The sequence below is a fragment of the Mirounga leonina genome, unplaced genomic scaffold (assembly GCF_011800145.1).
Source record: "Mirounga leonina isolate KUSES-001 unplaced genomic scaffold, KU_Mleo_1.0 Mir_101609, whole genome shotgun sequence".
In the NCBI taxonomy this organism is placed as follows: domain Eukaryota; kingdom Metazoa; phylum Chordata; class Mammalia; order Carnivora; family Phocidae; genus Mirounga; species Mirounga leonina.
Window position 1 is genome coordinate 6,651,262 of NW_023270164.1, and position 25,024 is coordinate 6,676,285.

At 39.6% G+C, this 25,024-nt stretch overlaps 1 protein-coding gene across 3 annotated transcripts in view; it reads right to left on the reverse strand.

Annotated features, from left to right (window-relative positions):
- CASK (calcium/calmodulin dependent serine protein kinase) overlaps positions 1 to 25,024 on the reverse strand; it is a 346,878-nt gene that overhangs the window by 30,722 nt on the left and 291,132 nt on the right. The window contains exons 15-20 of one of the 3 annotated variants that reach the window (XM_035003263.1): positions 16,514 to 16,592; positions 9,738 to 9,823; positions 8,573 to 8,641; positions 5,779 to 5,847; positions 4,311 to 4,346; positions 2,434 to 2,630 (exon numbers count right to left, since the gene is read on the reverse strand). In XM_035003263.1, coding sequence (XP_034859154.1) covers positions 2,434 to 2,630; positions 4,311 to 4,346; positions 5,779 to 5,847; positions 8,573 to 8,641; positions 9,738 to 9,823; positions 16,514 to 16,592 — 536 coding nt within the window. The remainder of the gene's footprint in view (positions 1 to 2,433; positions 2,631 to 4,310; positions 4,347 to 5,778; positions 5,848 to 8,572; positions 8,642 to 9,737; positions 9,824 to 16,513; positions 16,593 to 25,024) is intronic. The other 2 variants (XM_035003264.1, XM_035003270.1) reach the window with 2 other exon arrangements.

Genomic DNA, 25,024 nt, shown 5'->3' on the forward strand with positions numbered 1-25,024 from the left:
AAAACCTGCGTCAAGTGGGATTGGGTTTGTTTCTGCTGCCTGTCATTTCAGTAGGGTCTCTGTTGGGTCTGTCAGGCAGGTCTTCCTTGTTTCCTTTTGTGCCTGTAGGTTTTTTGTTTTTTGTTTTTTTGACTCGTTGGTCGCTGCCCTAGTAAAAGTTTATGTGGGGGGTTAGGAAGGGCTCTAGGATGAGGCCTAGCATAAAGTGTTCTCCTTCAGAGACTTTCTTTTCATTTGTAACAGATACAGGGAACTACTATTAGTAAAGGAGAGGCCTCAAATCAAGTGTAAGGCTGGAAGTTCCCTGACCGTCCCAGGCTATGTGTATCTGGGTACAGAGCTATTCAAGGCGGACCAGCGGCCATGATTTTTTCAGGGAAACTTTGTTTTCCTTTTATTCGTGTCTTTGGCTTTGCTCAGTAACAAGGCAGCCTTCTCCCCAGTCCCCAGCTGTTGAAGGGCATCAAGGGCACACTTCTCTGCTTGCTCTTAACCTGAGGGCAGAGGCTCTGCAGTCCCGGCAATGGGGGACGGGTCTCCTAACAGATCCGCCTGCTTGTACAGGCCTTAGGTCTTAACCTTGGTTCTCTGGCATAACAGTTTTCAGTAATAGACGTGTCCTCTTGGCAGAATGGGCCAATATGCTGCTCTACTTTCTATCACTCGATTAATGGCTTTCACATAAAAACTTGTCACTCAGTTGCCCGATGCCTTTTTGGCTACTTAATGCTTTTAAGGTAATATTCAAAAACGTATTTTCTGCAGCACTTTTCATTTTTTTTTTTTTTTTTTTTCAGCAGGAGGATCGATTTAGATAACCTAGTCCACCATTACAGGAGACAGGGAGCAAATCTGCTTTTCCCACTGCCATTTCTCAGGATTCTTCCAGAGGACTTGGGAGTTGTAGGTGTCTGTGAAACAGGATTTCTACAGATGATCTGACTAGGGAGAAGAGGTCTGGAATCTACATAATTCTTTAAAAAAATGGCAGCAGGTTAGAACACATTTTGTCAAGCGTAAATGTCACTAATGACATAATAACATCCATCATGAAAGTGACTCAGAAATCACGTCCATCCTAATGCTTAAACTCTTCCTTGAAGATGGGGCTGCAAGGCAGGGCCAGATGGAAGGCTGCCCGCCACTTCCTCTGGCAGGGCCTGCGAGTCCCCATGGAAAATGATGCCATCTGAAGTTCTTATCCGCCCTGACAGTCTAAACGTAAGAATATTTTTGGAAACATGGGATAGTGACGGAGGCAATCACGCAAAGGAAATTAACTGAGAAATCCCTGTAACTAGTGAGAAAAAGGGGTGAGAAAACAATTCTCAATGTCTGCGGACTCAGGGCCTCTGGGGTCTCTTAGCTAGCTTCAAATATTTGGGTACAAACTGCCCCCATGCCTACTGGTTGCTATTTTTGGTCGCATGAAACAAAACTCAGATATAAAGTCATCTCTTTGCTAGATTTCTCATATATTGCTAAAGTACAGACGAATGCAAAATCACCAGCATCTTTCAAAACACAGTTCAAGTTAGCAAATAGTAACAATGGCAGAAATAGATTTTACTATAATATATAGTAATCTGGGACTCCTTTTCTTGCAGTTAAAAATGGTGTCAAAAAGCTCTCTGACTTTAACCTGTTTCCACTGCTTGAACTTTCTAACAAAATAGGCATTTTTAAAGAGTTCGCAAGGTAAAGAACGAAGCTTCTGGCTGCCTTTTTCTCCTAACAGGGAAACCCATTTTACCTTCAAATACCCTGAATGACCCTGAATCATAGCCTTTGAGGTTTTCCCCCCGCTGCTGGTGGGGGGGTGGGGGATGGGGGGTGGAATGAGCACCGAGAGAGCATGCGGAGGGGCAAGGAGAGGGTGTTTTAAAACAAACAAAACAGGGACACCTGGGTGGCTCAGTCGGTTAAGTGTCTGCCTTTAGCTCAGGTCATGACCCCAGGACCCTGGGATCCAGCCCCGGTGGGGGGGGGGGGGCAGGCTCCCTGCTCAGCGGGGAGTCTGCTTCTCCCTCTCCCTCCACCCCCCGCCCCGCCCCGCCCCCACCCGTGCTCGCGCATGAGCTATCTCAAATAAATAAAATCTTTAAAACAAAACAAAACGCAGTTCTAAAAGGACTGAAACAGCATGTGGGAGTGGGGGGCTGTGCTAAGGGACCAGGAGGTGACCGTGACCTGCGACCTGAGGGCTAGCCACTCAACCTCCCTCTAGACCTTCCTCTCCTTTTATGTAAAACCAAGACCTGACTCTAAGCAGGAACTTGCAAGATGCTGAGGATTTAGAGTTCTTGGATGACTAATCTGAACTTTGGCTAGCGGAGCAAACAGGTTTTACACAATAGAACAGTAGAAGGTTGACAAACGGATGGTTGGGGCTTTGTTTTTATTGTAAAACAAAACGGAACAACAAAAACATACCATTCCTGAAGTTCAGGAGAAGGAATGAGACCTGCGGTTCCATTTTTGGAGTTTTCCAGTTTACCCTGCCACCAGTTGTGATCGTCCTTACTAATAATCTGGATAATGTCACCAACTCTGAATCGAATGCCAGCTTCTTTGCAGGGGATGAGGTCATCCTTGGCTGGATCATATTCAAATTGTGCTCTTACATAGATCTATAAAACAGGAGTCTGTAAGAAGGGCTGCCTCGGCGATGTGAAAGCAAACAGCTCTAACGTAATAACCACACACCAACACTTACAATACGAACAGGACATTAGATGGTGAAGCCAAATGATGCATGGAGATAGGGCACAGAACTGCTACCACTAGGAACAATGGACGACCTCTGATGGGTGCAGGCTCAAGCCTCTGCTGTTCTTAATTGGAGGGAACGCTGCCAATACTTGTTTAATAAAGATCAAGACTTAGCACCTGCTTTTACTGTAACAGACTAGGTCTCTAATTATAGAGAGGTATGCTTAGCATTTTTAAGTCTGCATATATTTAGCTGACGTTATGGACACGTTGTCATGATCACGTAGCAGCGTTTACACCATATACACAAACACTCAGGGGAGGCTTTAACCCGAAAGCAGCACGTGATACAAAAGCAGCAAGCACTCTGTGTCGGTCTCTTGCTGTAAAATGCCTACAAGACAGCCGTGTGGCTACACACTGCTGATAAACTTAAACGTAACGTACAGTTTTTGAAGCATTTAAAAAAAATCAATCGTGTTATTAAGTTTTTAAGAAGGATTTCAGCTTTGTATCTGTATTTTACTCTTCCTAGAGAAGAAAAATGACTAAATCCTAGCTTTGCCACGTGAAAGCAGCACAGAGCTTCAAGATATGCAGAGTTCAAGGCTCTGAGTTTTAGGATATGTCAATGTAATTAGTGAATATTATAAAAGGAAACAGATGAGCACGTAAGGGGTTATCATATGGCAGCATTTTATGAATCACTGTGTTTCCAAATGCTTTAAAATAAGGTGCTAGATATCTAATGTTGCATCACTTATGCAGTCTGAAGAATAAACTATGGGTGAATTCTCTCAGGTGCCAATTTATGCACACCTGAACCCCAAATCGGATTATCTTTGGACACCAAATTCCAAGAAAATTCTCCATAAAAATTCTACCTCTTGAAATTAAATTTGAGTATTAATGTTTCAGTCACTGTAAAACCAACCTGAAGGCTTTGGAATTAGTGCATGATTATTCTGTTCAAGTTTTCTTGTCAGAAATCCAGCCTGTAAAATTAACCTATCTCTGCCTTTGCACCTGAAATGCATACTCTTAAAGTGCTTGGCAAACTGGAAGCTGCTTGCGGGTGGCAGGCAGCATGTCACTTTCCCCGGGTGACCCAACAGGAATATTGGGATGCAAAGCCAGGATGTTCTGAGTTTTCATTGTAAATGGCTTTTAGAGATCCACATGCAAATACAAATTAAGAAAAAGCCTTGAAAATTTCAGAAAATTACTGCTTAAACATAGTCATCAGCACATACGTTTTAGTTATTCTTAGAATTATAGGAGTTTTGCAACCTTTCACAATTTTTTCCCCCAACGCCACAGGCAGGCCCATAAGACCCCCCCGAAGGCTGAATTCTTAAACCATCAGCACAAGTTTATCAGGTTGAAATTACAATAACCATCACAGCTACAAAGATGTGAGGAAAAAAATCCTTATAGAAAATTAGTCATGTGTAATGTGTTAAAATGAAATGGTACAAGCTCTCAATGCTTAAATGTTATGGTCCAAAATGCAGACATTATGGGATGGAAAGGGTTAATAAAGGATTGGCTATTAGCAGCTCAGTTTAGAGAAGTTTCTATAGAGGATATCTATTCACCTGTCGTCCTTTTGGTTGGGTAGTTGATGGCAAGTCCTGTAGAATAAAGCCAACCCAGGAGAAAAATTTTCATTTACTTTTCGAGAGTACAAGGTAATTTGTGTGTTCTGTTACAATATGGTTAAAAAATGAGCTAGATTTCAGTTGTAAAGAGATCATATACATTATTCCATTTCTCAGAAGTGTTGAGTTATTGAAAAAAATCAAACCCAGGCCATTTAGCAGCAAGCTGAGGAAAGCAGGTAAGTTTAAGCAAGAGAGAAAATGTGTTCTTAAGAAACAACTCAGCATCTTCAACACAAAAGCCACTGTGAGTGAAACGGCCCTACCAGAAACAAAAACAAAACCCCAAACTTAAAAGAGCTGTTGCCCTTTTTAACTTAGTCACTGCAATCATTTCAGTTTTGAGAAATTCAATGGCTATATGGATTTTCACCATCTTCAAAGTATTACTTGTTAAACTATTATAAACGAATTCCTTTGGTAGCCTATTTGGAAGTTAAAAACAAAGGTCGTTAGGAAATTTTCCTCCATAATTTCTCTTACTGATAACATTCCGTTCGAGATGATCTCTAAATTATTGACAACTTTATCTGATTAAAGGCAGTTGATGTGTTTTTAAAGGGCACGTGGATAGCAAACGAGCGATATTGCTGCATTTAGTGAAACTTCCGGTACGTTTCAACAGCAATATCAGCAACTTAAGATTTTGTTACCCCGAAAGATCAGACACTTGCACCTTAAGTGCTTCCATTTAAGTAAATGAAAAACAATTTTTTTCATATTCCAAAATGAATAGTTCTGAAAAAAAAAAAAAAAACGGTAAAATTCCAAGTTCAAGTCAAAATATCAAGTACTTTGTGTTAAAGATGTGATAACAGCGTGGCTTAAGTGCAGTTGGAAGCCAGTTCCTTTTGCTTTTCATATCCAGGCAAGGCTTATAATTCACAAAAATATGTGCATGGACCACAATAACAGAGGGCACACCAATTCGTAACGTAGATAGCGGAAACTAAAACAGGTTGCTGATATCACTCAGAATAGACAACTACAAAGCCCGAGAATACCCAGATGCCTACTCTGCAAAATCCTTCTGTTTCTTCATCTTTCTCCAATTAAAAAAAAATTTAGAAATTTCAACAAATTGTCACTTCATATATCCTTTGCATTAAGTCTGAGCCAAGTCAGAGATGCTGAGTGGGGTGACACGGAAATATTTTGAGCGTGACCAAAGCGATCTCGAACTCCAGTTCTTCCAATTTAACTAATCAAAGGGATTTTTTTTTTCTTTTTTTCACGAGAAGAAAATGTTGAAAAGATTTTCCAGGAGTAAACTGCATTGTAGCTGTAGTAGCCTTGTATGTGGGCAGAAGACAGTATTTGCACTGAACACATGTAACTAGAACACTCATGGCGGGTGGCCCCAACAGAATTGCCACACTTTGCTGTGTGGAGCTAGAGTTCTTACCGAAACAGAATTGTTAGTGCTGCTATGACCATTAGCTGGGGACTGCCTGGAAGTGGAGGGGGACTCTCTCTGAAATAAGACACAAGGTTCATTAACACAGAACACAGCGGCACAGACAGAGATATTCACATCAACAGTTGCAACCACAATCTGACAACCGTTTCCTCTGGGGTTTGGTTTCTTAGCTGCATAGGCGCTATACTGACTTACTTGCATGATTTCACGGAAGTATGAAAAAACGTTTGCAGTTGGAGGATTCACCTATTGTACGCGATGATCGTGTCATTCATGAGAATTTCTTTCCTGTCTCCAACACTCTATAACCTTGGTTGACTTTAAGTGAGACCCAGAAGAGGGAACTGATATTAAAATCCTATCAAGGACTGTAAAATGACAAATATTACTATACACTTCTTGTGCTGAAGATCCCAGCTGCCTAATTTTTTATTCAAAATTAGGTTTGAAAAGTACTTAATAGTTTTTAAGTACCTCAGTGTCAAAAATTACTGAATGACTCATTTGAAGTGAAACAAATCTAAAAAAAAAAAAAGAAAAAGAAAAAGACTTCTCATGTTGTAATCACCTTGGAGTCTTTCCAGGACAAATATTACTAATGAGGGTAAAAGATAGACATCCACCAGAGAAGAAACCTTTATTCTTTAGATCATTTTAGGAGACTGATTAAAACAATAACCTTGAGCCTCTAAAAATATTACGCTTCTGGCAAAGGTCCCAGGAGGCATAGCCACTCTCCCTAGATCCGTGGTCCTCGGTCACACTCTCTAGACTGTGTGAGACACTTGCAATCCTTTCTGGGCTCCATTCCCTTATTGTCCAAATCAGCTTTAACGACGAGCACAAGGAGAGGAAGAAAATATGCACTGTAGCATTTCTGGTTTAGTGGAGTTCTTTGAAACCTTTGAGATGTACATGTCTGCTCAAAAGACACTTGTTTTTTTCTAGAAGACAGACAGAAAACTTCTGGAGCTTTTTAGCTTTTTGAATAATGGGCTCCCTTAGACGAGCATTCTCTAATGCTCATGAGCGGATTGGTTTCTAGGTGCCACCCCCAGAGACTCAAGTCAGCAGGGCCAGCGTGAGGGCAGGGGTCTCCCGTCTTTTGCCCGGGGGATGCTGATATGGGTGGCCAGCGGGCCCTTCTTTGGGAAGTACTACCCTAGCTGGGAAGAGTCCAACCACAGGCTTGAATTCTGCCAGAGCACCGGAGGGTCAAACAAGTTGGGGGTAGGGCTAGGAGGGGAGTATCATTTTTTCTACTCTTCAGAGATAAAGAAGGCAAGGGGGGGGGCTCTTCTGACTCAAGTGCAGAATTTACATGTATAATACTGGTCCCACCCTAAAACCAGTTCCACCACTTAAAAAACACAAGAGAAACTTGTATATTAATAACTAACAATATCCCCTAGTTAGCTAAAAAGACACAGATCAATTGTATTCACTAAATGTCTTCAATGCTGAGAAATGGTATGAAGACCATGTATGATTTTAGAATATTAGAATGCTTCACATGAGAGGTGTGTATATGACGTTCTCTCTTCCCCGGAAGGTTTGTGTTCTAGGTTACAAATTTCAAAACTGTGACTCCTGGAGCAGAAGTAGCTCTGCATTTTCTTTTAAAATATAGTTATTAATTGAAGTTCCATAGAAAGCCACCAAGAGGAGCTCAAAACCTGATAGAACAGAAACCCCAACTGTCATGCTGCACTAAAAAATATCCTTGACCAAACTACAAATTCTTAGACGTATCTTCGATAGGTTTAGAGAACAAAACATAAAGCCTCTTGAGTTTGCTTATGAGATCTACAGCATTCCTGGGGCCTGGAAGAGGCATCGTAATTTCTCCCTCGACTTCTCCTGAGTACAAATTCAATTTTCTAGATCAGTTCCAATAAGTTATTTGTCAGTCTCGAAAATTAACTGTACGAAGTGTACACACTGATGTACACAGACTTGGAGGATGCATACAAAAAGAACAAGCTTCAAATAATTATGCTCAAGCTGAATGTGCAATGACCGAAAGATGACAGACCCTTCATGCCAGTCTGTATTTCCAGATATAAAAAGAATAGATTTTGGAATCTCATTTAATAACTGACATGAAACTGAATATTAATACTATTAGGGTGGAGAGCTACAATTGCTATAGGATACACCTACCGTGAGAAAGAAACTTTGGGGTTGTATTACCCTAGGAAACTTACTTGCTTATGAATCACACAGTGTTCCAAATTGAAACAATTTCACAGAAGGTTGCAAAAGCTTCTACTCCTCTCAGAAAGTCAGTTATCAACTCATGGACTTAACATCTGTCCAGGGACTTCTCACAGTTTTTTTTTTTTTTTAACACCCCAATCTTAACAGAAATAGATCACTTCTCAAATTCTTGGAAAGAAGAACTACGTGTGATTTCTTAATAAGGGAAGTGAATGTACTTCCTGGAAATATTATTGCAATTATCTTTCTTTTTTTCCTCAGAGACACCATTTGTTCTTACTAGGCCTTCTGTCATTACTTGGAGCCCCTCTAGGTTTTGCTGCGATCCCAGCCTGCAGGTAGTTAAAGTGCTGAGGAGATCCCCATGGAAGCAGGGCTGAGTAGGTGAATGGAACCTACTCTGTTCCGTTATCTTTGTTGTAAAATTGGTGTGCAGTGATCAACAGCACAGGCAGAAACAACTTCCCAGAAAGCCAAAACATTCAGCCATCAGCAGACAGTTAGTTAAGAACCCAGAGGAGACAGGGGTGGGTGGGGGGGGTTGTGCAAGAGCCATTACCTCACAGGACGATGACTGAGTGCGGTAACTTGGCACGATCTTGAAGGTGATACTCCCCCGCATTTCCCGCTGGAGGCAGAAGAAAGGAGAGCTCTCTTAACACACAAATGTTGCACACAAAGACGCGTGAGAAACCGCTCGAAACGTGTGTGTGTGTGTGTGTGTGGGGGGGTAATTAATGCAAGCCAGCTGAGCACGCAGGGGCCTAAAACGAAATGGACATAGAATGTAGGGGCTGCTCACAGGAATAGACACTGTTCTCGGGAGAAACCCTGCAAAGTCAAGGCCGATTGTCTGGTTCGTGCAGCAGCGGTGGAACAGACCTCCGGTGGTTCCCTTTTTATAGACACACATGCAGAAACCTCTAAGTGCCTTTCAAAAGCGAGCATGGATTGAGCCAGACAACAGAGTAAGTAATTACATGAAAATGATATTTGGTCTGCTGCATGGTGATGGTGTACTCCGTTCAATTTGCTTTCTCTTTCACAACGTTGGCCTCAAAGTTTTTGCTGTCATGAGTCTGTGTGCTTATTTCACACCTAAGAGATAGCCATGGCTTGGGAGGCCGCTGTGTTGTAGTTGGAAGACGGCCCAGGACCAGAGGTCCCAGACATCTGCCTCTGCTCCGGACGGCAGTGAGCACAGGCCAGGGGCCGCCAGCCTGCTTTTTTAATGCAAGGCCAATTGTGAACACAGATTTTGGATGTGTATGGTCAGAAACAGCCGGGTCTACTCTGTCTTTCCTTCCCTCTGTGCTGCAGAGAGATCCAATGCAGCTGGCTATGACTCAGCTAAACAGGAACACGGCTCCTGACGTTGCTGATGTCAGCAGGATGGAGGTCGGTGAGAGACTAGTTCACATATACGCACAACTGGAAAGGTTATCTTCACACATTTGCTCAGTAAGAAACAGGAGATCAAGGAGGAAAGGAGAGCGTCGAAGCCCATGCTGCTCGATGGGCAAGAGTTTCCAAGCTCTGTTGCATGTAAACAGTTTCCCAGTTGTCACTTCTTATGAATGTTGTAGAAATTCAAGTCCACACCAACGGTGGGATCAGAAATACTCTGATTACAAAAGAATACTGCTTATTCGTGCATTAAAAAACAAGCTAACAAACTGAAAGTCAATCCTGGAACAAAGACAGAGAAACCTGCATGTACTCACAAGCATTTTCTGCAGCTGTTCCACTGTTTGGTTAGCCACACTGATGCCATTAATTTCTCGAATCTCATCACCGACGTGAAGTGTGCCTAAAGAAATGACACAATTATAAACACAAAATGATATATGTATCATTTATAACAAAATCCAAAGGCAGCAATGTAAGTAATTAAAAAAATTAAGCTAACTATTGAAGGCCAGTGTTTCAGAAACAGGTACAGATTTGGCTCATGTGGTAAACTCACCAAAACAGATACATCTACTTATGGAAGACACACTTTCGAAAGATGGCTGCGGAAATCTGCTTATTTCTCTGAGAGAGGCACTGTGTATCATGGTTTAAAATGACAGTTTCTAGATCTAGACTGTCTGGGGGCAAATTTCAGCTACATCCCTTACCAACTTTAAGATCGTGGGTAGGTTACCAAAACTTTCCATGTCTCAGTTTTCAACATTTACAAAATGGAGATGAAAATAGTACCTATTTCATATGTTTGCCTTGAGGATTAAGTTAGTTTAATACACACAGAAGAATCAGAAGTGTTCATGGCACTTAGTAAAGTACCACTGAAGCGTCTGTTATCATTTTCTACCATTCTCATCACGATTATCTACCAAATGTGATACAGAGAATTGTGATAATACCTGTGTAACACTAAACTTACATTAGACCAAACACAGTCCTTTTATAATAATTTGGTAGGCATTTCAGGGTCCTCTAATACTTCAATTGGGAAGAGTGACCAAGAACCAATGCTTAAATAGGAAGTTATGTGAAATTTTACTTATTTATAAATTGTGCATATGCTGACATACTGGCTGGACATCGTTACGAAAAGCTCACAGCATCTTTTAGAGGTACATACTAAAATGCACATAAAGAAAATAAGACCCCTGAGATTTGCTTCAAGATAATCCAGGGGGGTGGACAGTAGGGGAAGATACAGATGACATTGGTGTGGCCATGAATTAACAGTGACTCTAGTGGGTAATGGGTACGCGGGTGATCGTGGCACTCGTCTTTCCACTTTTCTCTACTTGAACTCACTGCACTATTCTCTCTACTCATGTTTGAAAATTAACATAATAAAATAAAAATCTGGGGACTTTTGCTTCCAGTGTGGCTGGTTAGTCACTGGAAGATGTTCTCACAACTGTATCTCACCTAGGGTACACCTCTTGAAGTGTTACTGGTCTCACAAAAGGAGGACGAATTCTAAGAGCACTTCCTACTTCCATCCCTACTATCCACTCCACACAAAAACCCGTGAGCTGGCTCCAGAGTGGTGGCAAACTAAGGGTGGAATGAAACAGTGGAAAGGGTGGATGCCACAGTAGCATTGCCTGCTAGCTGGATTCTGAGCCTTGGGCCAACAGCAAGGGACAGAAGTTGACCCCAGGAATCTGGAGGGAGGCAAGATCCAGATTGGTGGCATTCCATGGTAACTAGTAGAAGAGGCAACAAACTCCCTCTGGAGGAAAGTGTACCCAGTTTAGGCCCATAGGACTTCCACTAATTAGGACAAACAATAAGCTCACAATCAAAGGTCACCAAACATACAATAAGGCAAACTACTATGTGAGTCATCAGAAACAGAAAAAACAGATTTAAATCGTCAAGGAAGACAGATACTAGAATGATCAGATACAGAATATAAAAAAGCTACATGTTAAATATTAGAAAAAAAAATAAAGGACCTAATTGAAATGATGAGCATGCAGCAAGAGACTATCAGATGTGAATAGATAGATTTGAAAATAAAAGTAAGAACAAGTGACTAGTACTTCTAGAAAAGAAAAATATAACTGGTAATGTAAACCAGTGAATGGATGAGTTGAACAGGAATTCAGATATGGCTGAAGAGAGTTTCAGTGAACTGGAAGATATAACTAAATAAATTACCTAGAATGCAGGCCAGAGAAATGAGGGAAAATAGGAAACAAGAAATAAAGAAAATAGGAAAAAAATTAAGAGATACAGAGGGAAAATCTAACACATGTCTAGTGGGGTTCAGAAGGAGAGAATATGGAAAATGCAGAAGAGGCAATATTTGAAGAAATGATGGTTGTAAACTTTACTGAACTGATGGAAACATGATTATGCAGATCCAGGAAGAATAATGTATCCTAAACAGGATAAATAAAGAGAAAGCCATGCTGGAAGGTAGTAAAACTATAGAACATCTAAAGACAAAGATCTTCCCCCCCCCTTAAAGACAAAGTTCTTAAAACAACCAGAGAGAAAGGAGAGATCACCTACAAAGCAAGAACAATTGTAGTGACATCAGACTTCCCAATGTCAAACAATGGATGCCAAAATACAACAGAATGGTAACCATTAGCCTAAAATTGTGCTCTCAGCAAAACTAATCTTCAAGATTGAGGCTGAAATAAAATACTTGCAGATAAATACCACCTGAGAGTTTATCAGCAGGAGACTAGCACTAAAGGAACTTCTTTTTTTTTTTTTTTTTTTAAGATTTTTTATTTATTTATTTGAGACAGAGAGAATGAGAAAGAGAGCATGAGAGGGAAGAGGGTCAGAGGGAGAAGCAGACTCCCCGCCAAGCAGGGAGCCCGATGCGGGACTCGATCCCGGGACTCCAGGATCATGACCTGAGCTGAAGGCAGTCGCTTAACCAACTGAGCCACCCAGGCGCCCCACTAAAGGAACTTCTAAGGATGTACTTTAGGAAGAAGGAAAATGCTCCCCAAAGGATTGTCTGAGATTTAAGAAGGTATAGTGAGTTTATACCTGAAACTAATATACCAAACACTTGTATGTTAACTATACCAGAAATAAAATAAGATAGAAGGAATGATGAGTAAATAAAATCATAAACATTTATGTAAATCCAAGCAAAAATGGTCATATTTTAATAGTAATTTCAAATTTGTGAATTTAGAACAGGACAGAACTCAAATACTGGGCAAGAATGATATGTAAGTGAGGAGTGTGATCAGATTTAGTGTTCCAATGTCTTTGTATTCTTTGGGAGTGGGGTTAAGATACTGTTTCACTTTAGTATACATGATGTTAAATACGCAGGATAAAATTTCAAGGTAACCACCTAAAAACAGAAATAGAGTGCTGAAATTCTAGACTACCAGGGGAAAAAATGGAACAAAAAATGAACAAGAAAATCAGTAAAAAAATGGAATAAATATAAATTAAAAAGATGAAAGAAATCATCACAATAAATATTAATGGACTAACCTTGTCCATTAAAAGACAGTGATCATCACAGTGCATTAAAAAATGAAAAACTCAACTTAAAAAATTCTGATGCATACAAGCACAGAATGGTTGGAAATAAAAGGATGGAACAAGACATGCTGGCAGATACTAAAATAAAGTTGGGATAAGTATGTTAATATTAGATAAATAGGTTTTAAATAGAAAGTATCAGTAAGGATAGAAATGTGACCAGGTATTTCTAGGCACCTAATTAGACAGCTTCAAATATATAAAGCCAAAATGGAGAGATCTATAGATAGAAACTGAAAAACTCTACTATGATAGTGAGATATTTCAGCAATTACTGATAGGTGAGACAGACAAAAAAATTAGTCAAGATATAGAAGATGTGAACACTGATATGAGGAATTCTTAATTTCAGGAAACAAACTGAGGGTTGCTGGAGTGGGGGATGGGGTGGGAGGAATGGGGTGACTGGGTGATAGACACTGGGGAGGGTATGTGCTCTGGTAAGCGCTGTGAATTGTGCAAGACTGTTGAATCTCAGATCTGTACCTCTGAAACAAATAATGCAATATATGTTAAGAAAAAAAAAAGAAGAAGATAGCAGGAGGGGAAGAATGAAGGGGGGGAAATCGGAGGGGTAGACGAACCATGAGAGACGATGGACTCTGAAAAACAAACTGAGGGTTCTAGAGGGGAGGGGGGTGGGAGGATGGGTTAGCCTGGTGATGGGTATTGAGGAGGGCATGTTCTGCATGGAGCATTGGGTGTTATGCACAAACAATGAATCATGGAACACTTCATCTAAAACTAATGATGTAATGTATGGGGATTAACATAACAATAAAAAAATTAAAAAAAAAAAAAGATGTGAACAAAAAAATTAACCCCAAGCCAATCATCATATAGAGAACTCTCCATGCAACAGTTAAAGAATAAACATTCTTCTTAAGTACACATGGATTATTTAAAAAACTGATTCAAGCGCTATGCCATCAAGCAAGTCTCAACAAACCTCAAAGAAATGGTACCATACAGACCACACTCTTTGACCACAGTGCAATTAAGTTAGAAGTAAATTATAAAAAGATACAAAATCTTCTTAGATGTGGTATGTAAAAAACACTTCTAAATAAATGTGGGTCAATGAAAGATACCATAATAGGAATTTAAGAGTACTTAGAACTGAATTACAATAAAGATGCTTTATAATAAAACTGGTGGGATACAGATAAATGAGTACTTAAGGGTAGAGTTTAGACTCAGATGCATATATTAGAAAAAAAAAAGACTGGGATAAATGAACTAAGTGTCTAATTAAGAAAGTTAGATAAAACCAACAGGAAGTAGAATGAAAGAGATAAATAGAAATCAGGTCATAAAACAATGAAATAGAAAACAAACATACAACGGAGAGAATTAAGATGACCCAAAGTGGGTTTTTGAACAAACCCCTGGCAAAGTTGATTAAAAGAAAAAAAGACAAGGCATGAATAAACAATTTTAAGAATGAACAAGGGGACATAATTATAGAGATGGCAGGGAATAAAAAGGTAAGAGAACACTATGCAGAAGCTTACTACAATAATTTTTTAAAACTTAAGTTTTTTAAGGAAAATGTAATTTACCAAGTTTACTCAAGATATAGAAAGCCTGAATAACCTTATGAATGTTAAAGAAATTGAAGCAGTTAAAAAAAAAAACCAAACGAGTCTTTCCTGGGGTGCCTGGCTGGCTCAGCTGGTTGAACATACAACTTTTGATCTCAGGGTCATGCGTTCAAGCCCCACAGTGGGTGTAGAGCTTCCTTTAAAAAAAAAAAAAAAGTCTTTTCTAAAAAAAACCAAAATCAAAACCAAAACACCAGGCCTTGACAGTGTTATAGGCAAGGTCTACCAAACTTTGAAGGTATGAATCATACCAGTATTCTACAAAGTCCTTCAGAGAACTCATGAAGGGAGAAGGCTCTCCACGTCATTTTATGAGGCAATGTAACTTCGAAACTAAAATCCAGTAGAGAAAGACAAGAAAGGAAAATTAACTACTGGCCAGTCTCACCCATAATTACAAATACAAAAACTCTATAAACAAAACATTAGCACACAGAATCCGGCAGTACATACCAAAAAAAAAACCAAAAAACAAAAAAAAAACACCCCACAGTGAGTAAGCTGGGTTTATCTGAGACACGCAGAAGGGGTTTATCATTAGGAAATCTTCAAAAGTCATTCACTACGTTAATAGATAAAAGGAAAAAACCCCCAAATGATCTCAGCAGATGAAGAGCATTTGGTAAGATTCAAAACTCAATCATAATTAAAAGGCTCAGCAACTAAGAATATAAGAGAACTTCCTCAACCCTAATAAAAGGCATCTCACTAAAATTCTACAGTAAATGGCATTCTTCGTGGGGAATCATGGGAAAGCTACCTTTCAAAAACAAGACTAGGAGGAGGAGGTCCACTACACCACTTCTATCAGAGATGGCAGGTCCTAGTCACACATTAATATAAGAAAAAGAGATGACAGAAACGATGTTGTGACTTTACTGAATTTATAGCAAATTATTAAAATAAGAAAGAGAAAATTCATCCTGGAGTCTAAAACCAATTCTCCCATGTGAGCGCTGTCTACTCCTGCAGCCTATAAAGATTCCCCTGAAGGCAGGAGTGATGCTGGACATCATCTGTGTACACAGGGGTCAGGAAGGCATGAAAATGCTTCTGGTGTTACTTCTTGCTCTCTGGGGTTAAGGAAAAAGTAAAGAGGGTGCTAAGGGAAAAAAAAAAAAAAAAAAAGAACAAAAAAACTCCCCCAAAAAACCCTGATCTCAAAGAAAGGAAGCCTAATTTTTGGACAGGAGAATCATTTCTTGGATCAGCCTGTAAACACTAGCACCTATAACTCAGCCCTTTCAAAGAGGAGGCTACGCCTGCATGTGCAAATCTTGCCCACCTGAGAGTTAATGAAAGTTCCCCTTTCTCAAAAACTCATTCTTTGTTTACTTCAGGCCTTAGTGAAGTCCCTTCTCAGAATGACTGCAATTACTGTAGTAGGTATTAAAAACTTAATCCAGATTAGATAGCTCTTATTTTACTGTTTAATTTTTATATTATTTATCAAACTCTAATTTCCTAATTTAGAAAGAGTATATCTCATTCCTGAGTGAATGAGAAATTCATGAACTGTCATTATATATCTCTATCCATAAATGAATGTACATATGTATGTCTGTATGTCCCAGAATAGATGCCTCCCATATATCCGGGGGCCAAGTATGATACTTTGCTTTATCCCCCATGGTCTTTCATAAGTCAGGATCCAAACAGTAATTCAGAGATGTTCCAGTAACAGAACTGTAATATACCCTCCCCTCCCTTATCCACAGGCTGGAGCATGTACAGATGAATATGAACAAATGGAGACCAACAGCGATTAAAACCAAAGACAGATAATTTAAATAGATCATTTATGTGGACCACAGATTAAAGACTGTTTACATGGATCATAAAAAATACTTTCACTAGGCTACAGGAACAAACAGTTACGGAGGGAAAGAATCACATATGAAACTTACCTTGCCTGTGAATCATGCCCCCGTGCATTATTCTTGCAACAATACAATGATTTAGCTCATTCATTTTTAAAGTGATTCCCTGTAAAAAGTTAAGTAAAACAGAATTACTATTCCCTTTTATGTTTGTGATTTCACTGTAGATAATTTTATTTATAAAAGTTAGGAAAACGTTCAAGAAAATACGGAAAATGAAGGAGGAAAACCATCTGTTACTCCACCATGCCATGACAAAAATGTTATTTTTGGTATTTTGATTGCTATAATAATAGTAATACATACATTCTAATATTGTGCTTTTTTTTTTTTAAAAAGATTTATTTATTTTTAGAGAGAGAGAACACGAGCAGGAGCGGCAGAGGAAAGGGAGAGAGAATCCCAAGCGACTCCACACTGAGTGCAGAGCCCAATGCAGGGCTTGAGCCCACGACCCCAGAGATCATGACCTGAGCTGAAATTAAGAGTTGGGAGTTCGACCAACACCTTAGTGCCCCTTAATGTGTACGATTTGGTGAGTCTGACATACGTATACATGTATGAAACCATTACCATAATGAGGAGCATGAAATATCCATCACCCCTAAAAATTTCCTTGTGCCCGCTGGTAATCAACTCCCATCCCTGTACCCCTTCCCCTACCCTGTGGCCCCTCATTGGGTATGTACTCTTTTTTGTTGCTTTTTTAAAATTCACAGTGTTAGGTTTAATCACATTGTTGTATGTATCAATGGTTAATTCTTTGTCCTTGCTGAGTATTCCACTGTATGGATATATCACTTTGTTTATCCATTCATGGATTGAATTTTTTCCCTAGCTTTTGGCTATTAGAAGTTAGCTGTATTCCTGCGTTAGTCTCCACTTGGTCATGATGTATTCTTCTTTTGTTAAGATACGGGTTTGTTTGAGTTTTTGCAACTATATTCACGAGGGATACCAGTCTGTAGTTTTCTTTTCTTTTCCTGTCTTTATCTGGTTTTGGCATCAGGGTAAAAATGCTAGCCCCTAGTAATAATGATGATAATAATAATAGTGATGATGATAATAAATGTTGAGAAGAATTCCTTCCTTTTCAATGTTTTGGGGAAAGTTTGTGTAGAATTGGTATTATTTCTTTATTATATGTTTGGTAGATTTAACCAGTTATGCCATCTTGGGAGTTTTCTTTGAGGAATGGTTTTTAACTACAAATTCAATTCTTTTTTAAAATTTTATTTTATTATGTTGTGTTAGTCACCATACATCATTAGTTTTTGATGTAGTGTTCCATGATTCATTGTTTGCATATAACACCCAGTGCTCCATGCAAACCATGTCCTCCTTAATACCCATCACCGGGCTAACCCATTTCTCCACCCCCCTCCCTCTAAAACCCTCAGTTTGTTTTTCAGAGTCCATAGTCTCTCATGGTTCATCTTCCCCTCCGATTTCCCTGATGCCGAGTGATGTCGAGCACTTTTTCATGTGTCTGTTGGCCATGTGGATGTCTTCTTTGCAGAAATGTCTGTTCATGTCTTCTGCTCATTTCTTGATTGGATTATTTGTTCTTTGGGTGTTGAGTTTGATAAGTTCTTTTTTTTTTTTAAAGATTTTATTTATTTGTCAGAGAGAGAGTGCGTGCAAGCAGGGGGAGTGGCAGAGGGAGAAGCAGGCTCCCTGCTGAGCAAGGAGCCCGATGTGGGACTCGATCCCAGGACCCTGGGATCATGACCTGAGCTGAAGGCAGACGCTTAACTGACTGAGCCACCCAGGCATCCCGAGTTTGATAAGTTCTTTATAGATTTTGGATACTAGCCCTTTATCTGATATGTCATTTGCAAATATCTTCTCCCAATCTGTTGGTTGTCTTTTGGTTTTGTTGACTGTTTCCTTTGCTGTGCAAAAGCTTTTTATCTTAACGAAATCCCAATAGTTCATTTTTGCCCTTGCTTCCCTTACCTTTGGCGATGTGTCTAGGGAGAAGTTGCTGCGGCTGAGGTCGAAGAGGTTGCTGCCTTTGTTCTCCTCTAGGATTTTGATGGACTCCTGTCTCACATTTAGGTCTTTCATCCATTTTGAGTCTATTTTTGTGTGTGGTGTAAGGAAATGGTCCACTTTCATTCTTCTGCATGTGGCTGTCCGATTTTCCCAACACCATTTGTTGAAGAGACTGTCTTTTTTCCATTGGACACTTTTTCCTGCTTTGTCGAAGATTAGTTGACCAAAGAGTTGAGGGTCCATTTCTGAGCTCTCTCTTCTATTCCACTGATCTATGTGTCTGTTTTTGTGCCAGTACCATACTGTGTTGATGATTACAGCTTTGAAGTCTGGAATTGTGATGCCACCCGCTTTGCTTTTCTTTTTCAACATTCCTCTGGCTATTTAGGGTCTTTTCTGGTTCCATACAAATTTTAGGATTATTTGTTCCATTTCTGTGGAAAAAAAGTTGATGGTATTTTGATAGGGATTGCACTGAATGTGTAGATTGCTTTGGGTAGCATAGACATTTTCACAGTATTTGTTCTTCCAATCCATGAGCATGGAACGTTTTTCCATTTCTTTGTGTCTTCCTCAATTTCTTTCATGAGTGTCGTATAGTTTTCTGAGTACAGATCCTTTGCCTCTTTGGTTAGATTTATTCCTAGGTATCTCATGGTTTTGGGTGCAATTGTAAATGGGATCGACTCCTTAATTTCTCTTTCTTCTGTCTTGTTGTTGGTGTATAGAAATGCCATTGATTTCTGTGGATTGATTTTATATCCTGCCACTCTACTGAATTCCTGTATGAGTTCTAGCAGTTTTGGGGTGGAGTCTTTTGGGTTTTCCACATGAAGTATCATATCATCTGCAAAAAGTGAGAATTTGACTTCTTCTTTGCCGATTTAGATGCCTTTGATTTCTTTTTGTTGTCTGATTGCTGTGGCTAGGACTTCTAATACTATGTTGAATAGCAGTGGTGCTAGTGGACATCCCTGCCACGTTCCTGACCTTAGGGGGAAAGCTCTCAGTTTTTCCCCATTGAGAATGATATTTGCTGTAGGTTTTTCATAGATGGCTTTTATGATATTGAGGTACGTACCCTCTCCCTACACTGTGAAGAGTTTTGATCAAGAAAGAATGCTGTACTTTGTCAAATGCTTTTTCTGCATTTATTGAGAGGATCATATGGTTCTTGTCCTTTCTTTTATTAATGTCGTGTATCCCATTGATTGATTTGCGGATGTTGAACCAATCTTGCAGCCCAGGAATAAATCCCACTTGGTTGTGGTGAATAATCCTTTTAATGTGTTGTTGGATCCTACTGGCTAGTATTTTGGTGAGAATTTTTGCATCCATGTTCATCAGGGATATTGGTCTGTAGTTCTCCTTTTTGATGGGGTCTTTGTCTGGTTTTGGGATCAAGGTAATGCTGGCCTCATAAAATGAGTTTGGAAGTTTTCCTTCCATTTCTATTTTTTGGAACAGTTTCAGAAGAATAGGTATTAATGCTTTAAATATTTGGTAGAATTCCCCTGGGAAGCCATCTGGCCCTGGGCTCTTGTTTGTTGGGAGATTTTTGATTACTGCTTCAGTTTCCTTGCTGGTTATGGGTCTGTTCAGGTTTCCTATTTCTTCCTGGTTCAGTTTTGGTAGTTTATACATCTCTAGGAATGCATCCATTTCTTCCAAATTGTCTCATTTGTTGGCATATAGTTACTCATAATATGTTCTTATAAGTGTTTATATTTCTTTGATGTTGGTTGTGATCTCTCCTCTTTCATTCATGATTTTATTTATTTGGGTCGTTTCTCTTTTCTTTTTGATAAGTCTGGCCAGGGGTTTATCAATCTTATTATTTCTTTCAAAGAACCAGCTCCTAGTTTCGTTGATCTGTTCTACTGTTCTTTTGGTTTCTATTTCATTGATTTCTGCTCTGATCTTTATTATTTCTCTTCTCCTGCTGGGTTTAGGCTTTATTTGCTCTTTTATTGCTCCTTTAGGTGTAGGGTTAGGTTGTGTATTTGAGACCTTTCTTGTTTCTTGAGAAAGGCTTGTAGTGCTATATACTTTCCTCTTAGGACAGCCTTTACTGCATCCCAAAGATTTTGAACAGTTGTGTTTTCATTTTCATTTGTTTCCATGAATTTTTTAATTCTTCTTTAATTTTCTGGTTGACCCATTCATTCTTTAGTAGGATGCTCTTTAGCCTCCACATATTTGAGTTCTTTCCAACTTTCCTCTTGTGACTGAGTTCCAGTTTCAAAGCACTGTGGTCTAAAAATATGCAGGGAATGATCCCAATCTTTTGGTACCTGTTGAGACCTGATTTGTGACCTAGGATGTGATCTATTCTGGAGAATGTTCCATGTGCAGTAGAGAAGAATGTGTATTCTGTTGCTTTAGGATGGAATGTTCTGAGTATATCTGTGAAGTCCATCGCATCCAGTGTGTCACTCAAAGCCCTTATTGCCTTGTTGATCTTTTGCTTAGATGATCTGCCCATTGCAGTGAGGGGGATGTTAAAGTCCCCTACTATTATTGTATTGTTGTCGATGTGTTTCTTTGATTTTGTTATTAATTGGCTTATATAATTGGCTGCTCCCATGTTAGGGGCATAGATATTTACAACTGCTAGATCTTCTTGTTGGATAGACCCTTTAAGTAGGATATAGTGTCCTTCCTCATCTCTTATTACAGTTTTTGGTTTAAAATCTAATTTGTCTGATATAAGGATTGCCACCCCAGCTTTCTTTTGATGTCTATTAGCATGGTAAATGGTTTTCTAGCCCCTCACTTTCAATCTGGAGGTGTCTTTGGATCTAAAATGAGTCTCCTGCAGGCAGCATATTGATGGGTCTTGTTTCTTTATCCAATCTGATACCTAATGTCTTTTGATTGGGGCATTTAGCCCATTTACATTCAGGGTAACTATTGAAAGATATGAATTTAGTGCCATTGTATTGCTTGTAAGGTGGCTATTACTGTATATTGTCTCTATTCCTTTCTGGTCTATGTTACTTTTAGGCTCTCTCTTTGCTTAGAAGACCCCTTTCAATATTTCTTGTAGGGCTGGCTTGGTGTTTGCAAATTCTTTTAGTTTTTGTTTGTCCTGGAAGCTTTTTATCTCTCCTATTTTCAATGACAGCCTAGCTGGATATAGTATTCTTGGCTTGTATTTTTCTCGTTTAGTTCTCTGAATATATCATGCCAGTCCTTTCAGGCCTGCCAGGTCTCTGTGGAGAGGTCTGCTGCCAGTCTAATGTTTCTACCATTGTAGGTTACAGACCTTTTGTCCCAAGCTGCTTTCAGGATTTTCTCTTTATCTCTGAGACTTGTAAGTTTTGCTATTAGATGTTGGGGTGTTGATCTATTTTTATTGATTTTGAGGGGGGGTTCTCTGTGCCTCCTGGATTTTGATGCCTCTTTCCGTCCCCAAACTAGGGAAGTTCTCTGCTATAATTTGCTCCAATATACCTTCTGCCCCTCTCTCTCTTTCTTCTTCTTCTGGGATTCCAATTATTCTAATATTGTTTTATCTTATGGTATCACTTATCTCTCGAATTCTGCCCTCATTATCCAGTATTTCTCTTTTTCTCAGCTTCTTTATTCTCCAACAGTTCATCTTCTATATCACTAATTCTCTCTTCTGCCTCATTTATCCTAGCAGTTAGAGCCTCCATTTTTGATTGCACCTCATTAATAGCCTTTTTGATTTCGACTTGGTTAGATTTTAGTTCTTTTATTTCTCCAGAAAGGGTTTCTCTAATATCCTCCATGCTTTTTTCAAGCCCAGCTAGTATCTTTATAATCGTCATTCTGAACTCTAGTTCTGACATCTTACTAATGTCCATATTGATTAGGTCCCTGACAGTTGGTACTGCCTCTTGTTTTTTTTTGAGGTGAGTTTTTCTGTGCTGTCATTTTGCCCAGAGGAGAACAGATGAATGAGAATACAAAATGCTAAAAGGGTAACAATGACCCCAGAAAAATATACACTAAACAAATCAGAAGGGACCTGAAACCGGGGGGAAAAGAAAGGGAAAGAAAGAAAAGAAAAAGAATATGATCAGGCTGGTGAATAGATCAGAGCCACACACTACATTTTGGGCGTATTTTGGTCTGTTAGAAGAAACTGCCTCCCAAAATTTTAAAGAAAGAAAAACTTATAATTGTACAAAGATAAGGGTAAATACAATGAAGGGATGGAATATGACTGTAAAGATGAAAATTATAAAAGATTTTATAAAAGGAATTGATAAGATAAAAAGTTGGTTGAAAAAAGAAAGAAAAATTAAAAAAAAAAAGGGGGAGAGAATATGATCAGGCAGGAGACTAGAACAAAGCCGCCATACACTAGAAATTTAGGGTATATTTTCGTCTGTTAGAAGAAACTGTATCCCAAAAATTTTAAAGAGAGAACAACTTATATATATACCAAAAATAAGGTTAACTACTATGAAGGGATAGAATATGACTCTAAAAATGAAAAATAAAAAAGATTTTTAAAAAAAGGATTGATGAGATGTTGGTTGAGAAAGGGAAAAAGAAAAATTAAAAAAAAATAGAAAAAGAAAAGAAAATTAAAAAAATTATCTTTGAAAGACTAAAGCATCAGGGGGAAAAAAGCCATGAACTCTATGTGCTATATTTCCGTGGTGCTGGAGTTCTGCTGTTCTCATTGACTGGTAAACTTGGTCGTGGCTGGCTGTTCTTGCTGATCTTATGGGGGAGGGGCCTGTTGCGTTGATTCTCAAATGTCTTTGCCACCAGGTGCCCCAGGTGGAATTGCCCCGCCCTTGCTGGGTCCGGGCTAAGTAATCTGCTCGGGTTTGCTCTTGGGAGCTTTTGTTCCCTGCAAGCTTTCTGTACAGCTTTGGAGGATGAGAGTGAAAATGGTGGCCTCCCAATCTCCGCCCCAGAGGAGCCAAGAACTCGGGGCCCCACTCCTCAGTGAGGCCCAGAGAAAAGCAGTCAGTCACTCCCGTCTCCCTGGTCTCTGGCCACACTCTGTGCTCACCCGGCCTGTGACTGAGCGTTTCTATCTCTGGCACCCGACCCCATGTGGAGTCTCTAAACCCAGCAGATCCCTGCGGTGCGCTCCTGTGCTGCTCCTCCCAGGGGAGGAAGGGGAGTCTCCCCGGATCTGCCACTTGTTGGGTCCCTGCTGGAGGAGCAGTGGCCTGACTGTGCCACGGATCATGGTTTATGGCAACCCTGAGCTGAGAGCCCACTCCTCACTCCGTCTCTGCAGCTGGCTTCCCCGCTCTGGTACCTGGAAGCTCTGCCGCACTCGGGCACCCCCGTTCCTTCTGTGACCCCGAGGGTCCTGAGACCACACTGTCCCAGCGAGGGTTCCAACCCCCGCTTAGCCACTGGAGCGACGTCCCTCAGCGGAGCAGACTTCTAAAAGTTCCGATTTTGTGCTCCGCGGTTCTATCACTTGCCGGTAGTGGCTGACGGAGGCCCCCTCCCCCGCCGTCTATCCTCCCGAATATCACCTCGGATTCACTTCTCTGCATGTCCTACCTTCTAGAAAGTGGTCGCTTTTCTATTCAGAGAGTTGGTGCTATTCTTTTTTTCGATCTCCTGTTGAGTTTGTAGGTGTTCAGAATGGTTTGATAACTATCTGGCTGAATTCCTGGGACAAGATGAAATTTGGGTCTCCTACTCCTCCTCCAAATTCAATTTTTAAATAGTTTAGGGCAATCCAGTGTATTCCTTAAGTGAGCTTTGGTGTGCTTCTGTCTTCCAGGGAATTTGTCCATTTCATCTAAGTTGCTGAATTTCTTGGCATAAAATTGTTTATAAGATTTCCTTATACTTTTTATGTCTGTAGATTCTGTAGTAGTGTTACTCTTTTATGCAGGATACTGGTCATTAATGTCGTCTTTTTTTCCTGATCAATCTGACCTTCTCAAAGAAAAAGCTTGTTTTATTGATTTTTCTCTCTATTCTGTTTTCTATTTCATTAATTTCCATTTTGGTCTTTATTTTTTCTTTCACTCACTTTGTGTCTAATGTGCTCTTTTTTGTTCTAGTTTCTTAAGGTAGAAGCTGAGGTCATTTAAGATATTTCTTTTCTAATATAGGTGTTTAGTGCTATGCATTTCTCCCTAAGTACTGCTTTCACAGCATCCCAGAAATTCTGGTATGTTGTTGTTTCATTTTCATTCACTTCAAAATACTTTTTAATTTCCCTTTTGATTTCTTCTTTGATCCATGGGTTATTTAGAATTGTGTTATTTAGTTTTCAAATGCTTGGGCAATTTTCCCAAGGTCTGTTATTCATCTCCAATTTAATCATAATGTGGTCTGAGAATTATACCTTGATATTAATATAGCCACTCCAGCTTTCTTTTGTTTAATGCCATCATAATATGTCTTCTTCCATCCTTTTACTTTGAAGCTATTTGTCTATGTACAAAGCAATTCTTGTAGGCAATATATAGTTGGGTTTGCCCCCCTCCCCCATCTGACAATCTCTGCTTCTTAATTTGGGGAATTTCGACTATTTGCATTTCACAGGATTATTAACATAGTCAGGTATAAATATATCTT